Here is a 13133-nt window from a genome sequence, read left to right as displayed (position 1 = left end):
CCGGCAGTGAAGACATACCCTTAGAGGTTTTTACAGTCAGGCTTGACAAAGCCCTGGCTGGGATGATTTAGTTGGGGATTGGTCCTGCTTTGAGCAGAGGGTTGGACTAGAACTCCTGAGGTCCCTTCCAACCCTGATATTCTATGATTAAGACAATTTGGGTAGCTCCACACAAAACTGGTAATTTGTTGTGCAAGTAACTAGTCTGCTGACTAAAAATCAGAAGCACAACTGTCCACATTTCTGCATGCCTAACTTTCTGAAATTCAGATCCAAAACTGCTAATATTGGCAACAAGCTTCAATTTTTTTAAATCAGGTAAACAGAGGCAGCCACGACCCAGTTTTGAAGTTTGGAGTTTTTCTAGGAAAATTTCAAGTTCAAACCTGAATTCCCTTCCCAACACCACCTACAATGCTTCCTCCCTCTTTTCCTTAAACTACTCTCTCAAAACTCACTTAAGGCTTGCCTGAAAACAGTGAAATTCAATCAAGCCAATGATAAAACATTTTTTGGAACCACCTAGATGCATACATTCACCTCCCACACAACCATAAACTTACCTTGTCCACTGTATTAACCCAGGATCTAACCCACCCCTTCCCTGAGGCCCCATCCCTTCCCTAAATCCCCACCCACTCCATACCCCCTGTCCCCTGTCGCTCGGTCTCCCCCACCCTCACTCACTTTCACCGGGCTGGTGCAGGGGGTTGGGGTTCGGGAGGGGGTGTGGGATCTGGGCTGGGGCCAAGGGGTTCACAATGTGGGAGGAGGCTCTGGGCTGAGCCTGGGGCAAGGGTACAGGAGGGGGTGAGGCTCTGGAGGGTGTTTGGGTGTAGGAGGGGGCTCCGGGCTGGGGCAGAGTGTTTGGATGCAGGAGGGTATACAGGGTGCTGGCTCCGAGAGGGGGGTCAGGGCTGGGGCAGGCGGCTGGGCTACAGGAGGGTGCATGGGGTGCTGGCTCTGGGAAGGGGCTCAGGGCTGGGGAATGGCCTTGGGGTGCAGGAGGGGATTGCGGGTGCAGGTGGTGGTATGGGGTGCTGGCTCCAGGAGGGGGCTCAGGGTTGGGGTACGGACTCCTGCCAGGCAGCACTTACTGCAGGCAGCTCCGGTCGGTGGCGCATCGAGGCTAAGGCAGACTGCCTGCCTACCCCGGCCCCACGCCACTCCTGGAAAGGGCCAACGCCCCTCTGCGGCCCCTGGGATGGCGGCTGGGGGACACATGGTCTGAGCGCTGCCCCTCTCTGCAGGCACCGCCCCCAAAGCTCCCATTGGTCACAGTTCCCTGTTCTCAGCCAATGGGAACTGCGGGGGTTGTGCTTGCAGGCAGGAGCAGTGCACCGAGAAACCCTGTCGTCTGTCCCCCCGGGGCCATGCTGGTCGCTTCCGGGAGCAGCATGGGGCCACGGCAGGCAAGCGCTGATACACCGCTAGAGATCACGATCGATGTGAGAGTCCCCAGGTTCGACCAGTCGATTGCAATCGACAGGTTGGAGACCACTGGTCTAGCTGTTATGGTTATGCCAAAAACCTTGAAAAACTGAACCAAGTGTAACCAATGCAAAGATGCAGACAGGCTGAAAAAAATAACTCTAAAATGTTAAAGAAAAGGAAAGGGAGGACCTAATGAAGATCTACAATCTACCCTGAGTAGCTACTTGTTTTTGTACCACAAGTGGCTGGGCGTGGGAGAATACCACCATTTATTGTTTTTTCCCCAGTCAAGAAGCAGCCACGGCCAAGCAGGGCATCTGAACTCCACTAAGGAGCCCAATAAAGCCCACAAGTGTATTCAAACTTCAGTGAGCGAGACCGAAGCCAGCAAGCATTCATCGTAAAATCTGAAAAAGGTACATCTTCATTCTGAGTCTCAAGTGGTGAGAACTCTGCTGCTCCACTCCCCCATGTGACCGCTAAACAATACAGATGTCCTATTTATTGGTGAAACATAACAAATAGAAAAACATAGCTGAGGGATAATATTTAAAATTAAAATGTTTGGGAAAGCAAGGAAAGTGTTGCTGTTACTATTCTGCTTCCAGAATTATAAACTGAACCTTGGAACAGGCTGCCAGGAAATATCTTTTCATCACCAGGGGGAGCTGCATTTGTTATATTACTGCTAACCAGTACAGACACAGAAACTGTAGATGGCAGCTTTATGGCTCATTTCTACATTCACACAGGCAGCTTATAATACTGCATTTAAATGAAATTAGTTAAAGGAATCTGATTTTTTTTTTTTGTCCTTTGGGCCTTTCACCCTTGGCATTCAAATAAAGAATGTGGTAATGTACATGAGTCACAAGTCTCTACTCAAATTATTAAATGGACAGTAGCTATCAGATAATAGAGCTTGGCTGATAGACAACCTGGTTCATCTAAAGACAAGTAAGGAGTAAACAAACTCAATATGTTTCTCCAAATAGCTCAAAAGTTCCTTTAGCTCTGCAATTAACTCTTCAGTACGTTTTAACAATAAACTCCCTCTTAACTCGCTAAATATTAATGACCCCTTTATTTAAAAGAAACTGTCAGTTCCATGTAAAAAAATTAAGCTATAAAGATTTTATATACAAGTTCAAACAACCTAAGTATCTAATTTGTTGAAATTAATTTGTGCATATACAAAATCAGGCCGTTCACATTCTCACCACACGATGGCGCTAGTGCTCTGCCAACCTTGTGTTGGGGACAAAAGTTTTGTAATCAAGATCTCTATTGGTAATATCTGAAAATTGAGACGTTATCTGGCACTCCATTCTTCTAGCAAAGAGAAACGAAACTGATATTCAACAACATGGGAGAAGAAAGCTTGTTGCTTAATACGAAGTAATACGGTAGTCTTGCAAAAATCATTAAAGTTTACCAACCTAGGTATAAAAAATTCTTTACTGAATTGTTTGGGGTTTTTTGTGGGGGGAGAGGGGGAGGGAAAGACAATAACAACCTATCATCCTCAAAAAGAAACTCCCAGCAATAGGTCAGGTCACATTTAGCCTAGCTAGAACATGGATCATGCGTATTCAGACAATGTTCACAGAACCCTGACAGAACAGAACAGGTGTTGGGTTCTCCCAGTGCTACATGTATTTTGTATTAGTACTCAGGTCAGCTATTAAGTAAAGAGGTTTCTGACAATGATGCATTAGCTAGAAAAAAGTACTGCCAACAGGTACTGGTGAAAAAAGCTTTGGTTCTTCAAAAAGAGCTTAAACAGAACCTACTCTAAATACATCTAGTTTAAGTGATCATACTTGTAGCATTAGATAGAGATGCTTGCAAGCTGCAAAGTCGCTATCTGACTTTCTCCAAGTCCACGCTGTTTGAATTCCTGAGGATCTATTTTCTTTATAAAAACCATGATTAGAAATAAATGGACACCACAGGAGCCTGAAGTCCTGGATCTGAAGGACCTTGACACTATAGTCCACCATAAAGCATCAGAGAAGAGTTCAAGTCTGCCATATCAAAATACTAAATAAAGATCTTGTTTATAAGCAATTAGAAGGTGAGAGATCTGGATCTGTACCTCTTGCTAATCTGTACTTTTGATTTCAAACTAAGAGCTACCTTAGTGACTGTTCTGCCTAGGTGGCTGCCTATACGGAAATCAGGAAGTTGGGATCAGAAGTGGAAGATGTGGTTATGTTTAGACAAATAACCCTTCCTGTTCCTAAATGTGATGTTCTCATCCTAAATCTGGTATTGAACATTGCATACAGACCATAACACGGAAAGCAGCCTATAAATATAGGGTGCAAGGTCCACAGAATGCATTCCACCTATTATTTTTTTTATTATTTAATGACTTTAAAACAGGGGAATATGAAGTCACATGATTACTATGCAACTGTCATGGTTATGGAAGAGGAAACTCAGGTATAAAAGGCTGAACATTAGAGTACATTTCAGTGATGCCAGAAACCTGGCTTTTTCACTTCAAGTTGCTACTTCATAATGACAGAACAAGTACACCAACGGAGGGTGCTAAAAATAAATATCTTTACAAGTACTGCCTACTTCTTAAAATTTCTTAGGATATCCTTGTATATTCAGAAGGACTCCAGAAAAGGTACCTTTGTTGATGATGGCGGAGTAGGAAAATTAAGCCAGGCTGGAGCAAAGTCATGCTGCGCCATTTAGGTCCAGTCTCTCCAAATCGGTGAAACAAGGCTTCAGCACCTCATGGCAAGTCCCTGTCATTTGGCAAAGAAAGTTGATACATTTTAGATTTGTATCTTAACAGTATAATGCATAATTTTGTCTTATATCCAACCATGCCTCAATTTTCTGATACTACTTTCAAGAACAAATCTACCCACAACCCCGTAATATCAGAGTTCCTCAAACATTAGTAACTGCCCTCCCAACACCTGTGAAGTAGGTAAGACACAAACCAAGTAACTTGCCCAAGGTCACACAAGAAATCTGTGGCAGAGTCAGCTCCTACATCCCAGTTCATGACCATCCTTCCTCTTAAAGAATATTTCAAATCCTAGTTTCTATAATTAAGCCTCTAAATCCATATTTAGGCATCTAATAAAGTGGCTTGATATTCAGAGCTGAGAAACACCCAAAATTCTCACTAGAGCCAACAGAAATTGTGGAAGCTCAGCTCTCCTGAAAGGCAGGCTAGGCCCCCTTGCTCGAGTATTCTAGAATTAAGTATCTCTGGCTTTGTAAGAATTACAATTTTACTGCAGTAAAGTAATCCTTTCAATAACTTCTCATTAGAATTTTCTCAGTAGAAGTTAAATATAAAGTTTGTGGAGATTACATTTTTGTATCATTAAAAGGAATACTGTCAAATAAAGACCACGAGATACTAAAATTAAATTATAACTGAATCAACTACATACCCCATGTAGTTTTTTTACTCTGGAATTAGCTAATTAGCTACCACAGAAAGAGCACACACTTGAACATGCATTAATTGAGAGCACAGAATTGTATTTTTGTATTATTTCATGATTCAAACATTTGCCACTTAAAGTGACTCAATGTTTGAGTATTTGCAAATGTGAGAAAGTACAAGAGTTTGAATATAGTACTGGAGAAAAAAGTCTCAAGACAGTTCCTAAAAAGAACAAAAGTATTCATAAATAGGTTTTTTTTTTAGTTGATTTAGTAAATTAGTGGCTATTAGTCTACACTTAAAAAGCTACGCTCCTGCAGTGAGGACACTACCTATGCCAACAGAAGGGGTTCTCCCAATGTATAAGTATCCACCTCCCCAAGAGGTGATAGGTAGATTGACAGAAGTGTCCTGTCAACCTAGTGCTGTCTATACCAGGGGCTAGGTCGGTTTAACTGTGTCGCTGTGAATTTATGCAATGTAGTTATACTTATCTAATTTCCTAGTGTAGACCAGGCCTCAGTTGCTATGTCCCAGTGCTTGTGCAAGAAATTTGACAGGTTTAGGGCTTAGAAAAAATTGCTGATCCCCAGAGATATACCCTGCATTAGAAAAAATATGTACTGCCCAGCATAGCAGGCTGATAGCAACCTCTGGTTGCAGGTCAGAGGCCATTTAAAAAAAAAACAACAGCTAGAACAGAATTAGGACTGGGGTGCTGAAAGATGGAAGGAAGGGGGGGGACAAAAAAAACCCACTACTTTCCTCCCTCAGGGTCACAACTCAGAAGTCTAGAAATCCTGCTTTACATCACATTACACTCTACAAACAACTAAACATCAAGCAAACACTAGACACAATAGCATACGGCCTAGCATATGGCCAGTAACTGAACTGCATCAGTAAATGGGATAGAAAAGACAACATGCTAACATCTTAGATTAACAGAGCTACTGGATACGTGTCCTGGAACTAAGAGTGTGCAAGCTTTAGTTAAAAACTGATCTTGTGTCATTCTAAGTACACTCTGTTGGAGATTTAAACAGAAAAAAGTTAAATGAATGTTTGCTCATGCACTGGAATATAAGGGCACCAAATGAACATCTGAGTTCTCTCACTGTTCAGTACAACAGTGACAGCATATTAATTTTCAAGTTAAAAACAGAATGTAGAGCGTATTATTCTTTGAAATCTAAAACTACTAACCACAAACTATTATATTCTATACCAATATAGGTACAGAACGTAATTATTTTGGGAGAATGTAATCAAGGTATTTTTGGGAAAAAATTAGACATCCAAATTGTTGGTGGCAGGGGAGAGGCATTTTAGGAGGTAGAGAAGTGGGGAAGGGGCAGAATAGGGGTCAAAAGTTTGGGGCTTCACCAAGGGGAGAAAGATTATTGGGGATGGGTGAGGGATTGGAGGACTCAGATGGCTGGCAGGCAGTAAGTGGGGAAGTAAAGGGCAGCGACACCTGTCAGCCCCACATTCTACTTGTACATGCCAGGATCTGGGAAGTCCCTCTCCCTACCCCCTATGTGAGCTGGGATATGGAGGGGCCTTTCCTCTCCACAGGGTGCCTCAGCTCACCCCTCCCCCTGTGTGTATGCCAAGATCTGGGGACCCCCTGCTTATCTATTGGGGTCTAACCCCCCCATGCCCCTTCATGTGAGCCAGGTTGGGGGGGGAAGAGGGGCTTGCCTTTTGGCAGGGGTTCTGAGCCCCTCTCCCTATCCCCCTCAGGTGGACTGTAATCTGTCCCCCAGGGGAGTCTGAGCTCTGCTCCCTACCCCACCATGTGTGTCAGGATCTGGAGGGGCCCTGGACCCTCTCCATGTGTGGGAGCCTGACCCCACCTCCATCATGTGAGCCAGGTTTGGGGTGAGCTTGCTCACTTACTGTGGGGTCTGAGCCCCGCTCTCTACTCCCATGTGAGCCAGGATCTAGGAAGCCTGCCTTCTCTGTATGGTAAGCTTAGGCCTTGTCTACACTACAAAGTTTTGTCGGCAAAAGATACCTTTTGCCGACAAAACAGGAGAGATGTACACACTATAAAGCTACTTTTGGCGGAAAAACTCTGCTGTTTTGCAGATAAAATAAAACCACCTCAATGAGAGGCATAAAGCTTTTTGCTGCAAAGTTAAAGCAACAAAGCATCAGTGTAGACATTGCTGTTTGTTTTGTCGACAGAACTGGCTTCCGACAGTATCCCACAATGCATGCTGTGACTGCTCTGCTCACTGTTTTGATCTCTGCTGCCCTTCAGGCACATGCCCCTCCCCTTTCAATGCTCCGGAAGTATCTGACAGCTGGGCATGCTGCTCCCTTTGGGGAACAAAGAGCAAATCATTAACATGGAAGGAATGCTCCTATTCTGTCCTGCACTGGGAACGGCAGGCAGACTGCTACTGCAGGGAGGGGGATGGGACTGCAGTGCTGCTTTGACATTCCTCAGCATGGAAAGCTCACAGAGCTGCTCAGGATGCTTCTTCCAGCAGCTGAGGAGGCTGTGGGAGAACACGGAGGTAACCACAGAACTACTGGCAGGCAGAAAAGGATGCTTCGGGAAAGACTCTGTGCAGAGCACAGTCCGGGTCTGACGTGCAGGGGTGCCCCCTACCTCAGCATAGGTCAGTCAGTCTGCTCTTACCCCCACCCCAGATCTACCACTCTCCTCTCCCCCAGCCCCACACTGCAGTTGAAAAAGCAGCTGACAATCTACTGGGATGCCCCTGGAAGGATGGGATTGAGAAACCCACATCACGTAATGCTGTACCTGCCCCATGAGGCACGGCAAACCCTTCACAAAGACCCTGCAGCCAGTTGCACAGTGAGATAGCTACAACAGTGCACTGCTCTCTGTGCAGATGCATCTACATTAACAGCTCTTGCACTCTGCTGACATAAGGCTCGTGTGGACATGTAACAGCGGCTTTAATTAAAGCAGCATTAACTTTTGCTGACAAAGCTTTGTACTGTAGACCAGTCCTCAGAGCATGCACCAAGAACACTGCTGACCCTCAGGTGTGGAACTGAGAATGGGCTGGGCATACATGACTTATCAGAAAATCTACAGCACCTGGAGTGAGGTGTGGGGAGGAAGAACAACAACACTCTCTGACCTTGGCTACACTTGTGAGTTACAGCGCAATAAAGCAGCCCCGGGCGCCCTAGCTCACTCCCCATCCACACTGGCAAGGCACGTAGAGCGCTCTGACTCCATGGCTACAACACTGCTGGTACTCCACCTCCGCGAGTGGAATAATGTTTGCTGCACCCCCGCTGGAGCACTGCAGCGCCAGTGTGAACGAGGTGTTGCGTTACTGCGCTGTGATCAGCCTCCGGAAATGTCCCATAATCCCCTTAAGTGGCCACTCTTGTCATTGTTGTGAAATCGGGTGCAGAATACGGAAATGCCCTTTCAAAGCTCCATTTTGGAGAAACTGGCTGCTTATCAGCTCCAAGAAAAAGCAAACATTTACTGTTTGCTTTGAGTGAGGGGGGGTCTGAACTTACAAGACAGCATGCTGACACTCAGCACCCCAAAAACCCACTCCCTCTCCCCCCACATACACACAACACTCCCTGTCACACTCCACCCCACCCCATTTGAAAAGCATGTTGCAGTTACCTGCATACTGGGATAGCTACCCATAATGCACCGCTCCCAATGCCACAAATGTGGCCATGTCAGTGCACTTGAAGCGGTGTGAACAGACTGCAGCTCTACAAAGGCGGGTTTAACTCACAGCGCTCTACATCTGCAAGTGCAGCCATGCCCTCTGACATGAATGGAGCAGTTACACACCTGAGAACTTGTTTCAGGCTGTATTCATTTCTCTGAGGAGTCCTCATTCATACGGAGAACCCACTTCACACCTCTGAGCCTCCTATGCTGCTGATGGATATGAAGAGCTGTGTGCTACACCTACCAAGAGTATGGGAGGTGAGAGGAGGGGCAAATACAGACTTGCCAAGCAAGGCACAGAATACAGCTCCTTTTCAGAAAATTGTGGTAGCTCTTAAAAGGGAAAGCCTGATTCCAAGGCCTGATCCAGATAGAAATCTGGGTACACCTCCACACATACCTGGGGGGAGGAGGAGGAGGATTCGATAAAATAGTGTGGTGGGGGGCCAGCAGAGATAACTGTCAGACCGGATGAGACAGGGCTGGTTAGTGGGGCTGAGCAGAAGGAGGAGATGGCTATAGGGCCATGCTCTGTAATCCACTCAACTGCATGTTATCTACAACTCCTACTAACAAGTTCTCCTGTTAAAAAATAAAAAACCAACAACCTAAGAAACTAAACAGCAAATAACTTTTTATTTCCTGGTTTTCTGAAGTTTGTGTTTTGCTGAAGTCAACGTTCTGGAAGGCCACAAGCTGTCACCAGGAAACTAACTGCATTAATGAAGTATTTTGCCATTTAATATTTGTTTATAAATGAACACAAAAAGATTACATTTGCCAACACAACAAATATAATTGAACAAGAACTCAATGCATATCATTTGACAAAAGGAAATAATTTGCTTCTCCCAGACACCACTAAGGGGATCATCATCTCTCCCTAACTTCCTCACTCCAGGTAGGCTGACCATTGAAACTTCAGAAAGGCTTATTTCATAACATAAGGTCAGGGCCAAATAAAGATCGCTACTCCAGGGAACTTACACTCTAAAAACCAAACGGAAACACAAATATGGTGAGAACAGAGTTAGCTATCTTCATTTTTTAAAAGTGTCACAGTGTGTGAAGTGACAGAGAAGAGGAAATGAATGATATACAATACAGATGCAATTGTGTTTTAGGTACCAAAAAAACATTTTTCCTGTGTTTAATCATGTGGCGCAAGATCTCCCTAATTTTAACAGAACTGCAGATGGAAGAATTGTTCCCAGTAAAGTCTTCCATGGTCACATGAAGATAAGACAATAAAGCAGCCAACACAGATGTGCAAAGAAATCAGGAAAATGTGAATTCATATCTACAAGTTTACAGTCAGTTACTATAGAAATGCTTATGGTCTGTTAGGAATGCAAAACTAAGTGTATGCTAACATTTCTATGTCTTTTCTGAATATGGAATACAGTATATCAACTACAGCTTGTGACAACTGATGATCAGACATCTGTATTAGGCCCGCAGACTAGATAGCTACTTTCTGAGGTAAACTAAAAGTGTGGGTTATGGAGATATCAACATGATGCCTGAGACCCAAATTTCATTCTTTTCACTACATGAAAAAAAAAATTATGCCTTTGATTAATCTAGTTGAATTTGCTAAAAATGCAACCTCAAAACATATGCCAACAAAAAACAAAACCACATAATCACTTATTGCCTAAATTAGGTCAAGTTGTACACCTCTACCCCGATATAACACAACCCCGATATAAAGCAGTAAAGCAGCGCTCTGAGGGGGTGGGACTGCGCACTCCAGCGGATCAAAGCACGCGGTAAGATTTTTTGGCTCCTGAGGACAGCATTATATCGTGATAGAGGTATATATCAAAATTCTTATGTATAACTGCCCAGATTACCCCAATATAATACTTGTATTAACATTTAAATTTATTTAAACTATTTAAACCTCCAGATGTGGTAGCATGTGCGTGTAATCCCAGATACTTGGGAAGCTGAGGCTGGCGGATCACTTGAACTCAAGGGTTCTGTGCTGTGGAGTGCTATGCAGATCTGGGGTTCAGCAGGTGGCTGAAGGACTGGCTAGAACACCACGAAAGACGTGTTGAGATTGGCACTCTCTCTGTGAGGGCCGACTTACCAGTCAATCAAGGTAATTTAAAACACAAGATTAAAATAGTTTAATTAATCTGATCATGGAATTGTTGACTGAGACTGGGGAAGTTTTATAACTGCATATACATTTTTTTGCTTGCAATTCTAAAAAAAATCAGGGCTCAAGAACAAAAAATTAAATGTAAATAGCATGCATAACTTATGTCATGACTTGGAGAAAGCTTGGCAGATGATTTTTTATTATTATTTATGTATGTATCACCTCCACCTCCATGTTAAGAGTAAAATTAATTTTAATTAATCAACTTAAGGAAGAAACTAACAGTTTTCTTCATGCATGACCTATAAATGTATCTGAATACTCAATTAAGTAGTAACTCTGGACAAAGACATTTTACAGCAACAGAAAAGTTGTGCTGTGACGTTGAGCAGTTTATATGGTTTTATAAAAATTTAATAAGTGAATATAATGTAACTGAGATATGCTTCATGCAAAAGGTCTCTCGTAAGGTATCATTACAAAGCTTATAATCTACTGAGTGTGATCATCCTATTTGTATAAATGTACCATTCTTGTATCTGAAACTAGAAATATGAAATATAACTGAGGGCCTATTGCAATTATGCAAAGTGTGGGCCATTAATGGTGGTTTGGAATCTTGATGACTCATTAACTAGGACCACTGTCTGCAAATGGCTGTGTTTTACCTGCAAGTCTTCCTGTATACCTGTGTGCTGGCAAGTGGGTAATGAAGTCTTGCAGTGACATGTAATCATGTCACCTGAACTGGAATCCATCTTTAACCTGGTATCTTTCCATTGAGGAGGGGGTGGGAACTCAGAGGGACAAAAGGATTCCCGCCTTATGCAAAAGATATATAAATGGGTGGAAGAGAACAAAGGGGGAGAAGAGCCATCATGAAGAATCCCCTAGCTATCACCTGAGCTGGAACAAGAGCTGTACCAGGGGAAAGAATTGTGCCCAGGTCTGGAAGGTGTCCAGTCTGAGGAAAAAAAACTTACTGAAGCATCTCTGAGGGTGAGATTATCTGTATTCAGTTTGATTAGACATAGATTTGTGCATTTTATTTTATTTTGCTTGGTGACTTACTTTGTTCTGTCTGTTACTACTTGGAACCACTTAAATCCTACTTTCTGTATTTAATAAAATCACTTGACTTATTAATTAACTCAGAGTATGTATTAATACCTGGGAGAGCAAACAACCGTGCATCTCTCTATCAGTCTTACAGAGGGCGAACGATTTATGAGTTTACCCTGCATAAGCTTTATAGAGGGTAAAACGGATTTATTTGGGTTTAGACGCCATTGGGATTCGGGCATCTGAGTGCTAAAGGCAAGCACACTTCTGTGAGCTGTTTTCAGGTAAACCTGCAGCTTTGGGGCAGGTAATTCAGATCATGGGTCTGTGTTAGAGCAGACGGGAGGGTGCTGGAGTCCTGAGCTGGCAGGGAAAACAGGAGCAGAGGTAGTCTTGGCACATCAGGTGGCAGCTCCCAAGGGGGTTTCTGTGATCCAACCCGTCACACCACCATTTTAATAAATGGGGCTTATTATAGTGCACGATAAAAAAAAAGCCATAATGCTCACGTGTGCAAAGGATATAAACTGTAACATCCTAGAGCAACACTAAACAAGATTCAGTCCTCAAATTTTTAGACAGCTAATATTTTCAGTGATAAGTATAGTATGAATAGTCAGACAGAGATAATGAACACCTGGTTTCCATATGATGTAAAGTCTAAAACAGATTTTACATAAAGACTAATCCAATAACAGAACCCAAAAGCTGAACAATCCTGTCAACATTTAAAATGAGAAAAATTGTTTTCCCTTAAAGCTGAACCCATTGTGGTGAGTCAACATCAGATTAGTTTTTATAGTAGGAAGCATTTTTTTAAGAGTTATAAAATACCTGAAAAAACAGCTTTATAAGTAAAATTGACAATTATTTGCACTTCTTGATATCCTTGATATCCGCTTTCAAGGATATCAAAAGTACTGTAGAAAACATTACGCCTTACATTTGTATAAAGCAGACAAGTATGTTTATTTTTATTTAAAACACAGCTGAGAAAAAATGAGGCACAGAAGAATTACATGCATTAGAGGTCAAATGAGAGTTTTGTGGAGAAGCTGGGAACAGAATCTAAATTAGATCTCCTTACTCCCAGAATTGTGCATAAGCCATAAAAGATCATCCTTCCTCTGAGGCGGTATCTCAGCCACCTGTGCTAGTATATACTGAAAAAAGTTCATTTGAAAAGAGTTGGGTAAGGAAGAACAACTGGATGGGAGTGTTTCTAGTAAGATTCCACACAGACTGATACCTGGTTCTAGTCAACATTTTCATCATCAGATCATCTGAAAGTAAATATAAAAGTCACTGCTGATTTGCAGATGACACAAATATTGGCAGATTGGTAAATAACGAGGACAGGCCAGTCAAAGCACTCTGAATCACTTGGTAAGCTTGGCCTATTCAAACAA

General features: G+C 43.0%; 1 protein-coding gene across 5 annotated transcripts in view; it reads right to left on the bottom strand.

The window, feature by feature from the left end:
* GPBP1 (GC-rich promoter binding protein 1) overlaps window positions 1-13133 on the bottom strand; it is a 63007-nt gene that overhangs the window by 27332 nt on the left and 22542 nt on the right. For all 5 annotated transcript variants that reach the window (XM_045021234.1, XM_045021229.1, XM_045021231.1 and 2 more), the window contains one exon: window positions 4080-4199. In XM_045021234.1, coding sequence (XP_044877169.1) covers window positions 4080-4142 — 63 coding nt within the window. In that variant the 5' untranslated portion in view covers window positions 4143-4199. The remainder of the gene's footprint in view (window positions 1-4079; window positions 4200-13133) is intronic.

The sequence above is a fragment of the Mauremys mutica genome, chromosome 6 (assembly GCF_020497125.1).
Source record: "Mauremys mutica isolate MM-2020 ecotype Southern chromosome 6, ASM2049712v1, whole genome shotgun sequence".
Lineage (NCBI taxonomy): Eukaryota > Metazoa > Chordata > Testudines > Geoemydidae > Mauremys > Mauremys mutica.
Note: the sequence above shows the minus strand (reverse complement) of the source record. Positions and strands in the feature narration are given on the sequence as shown.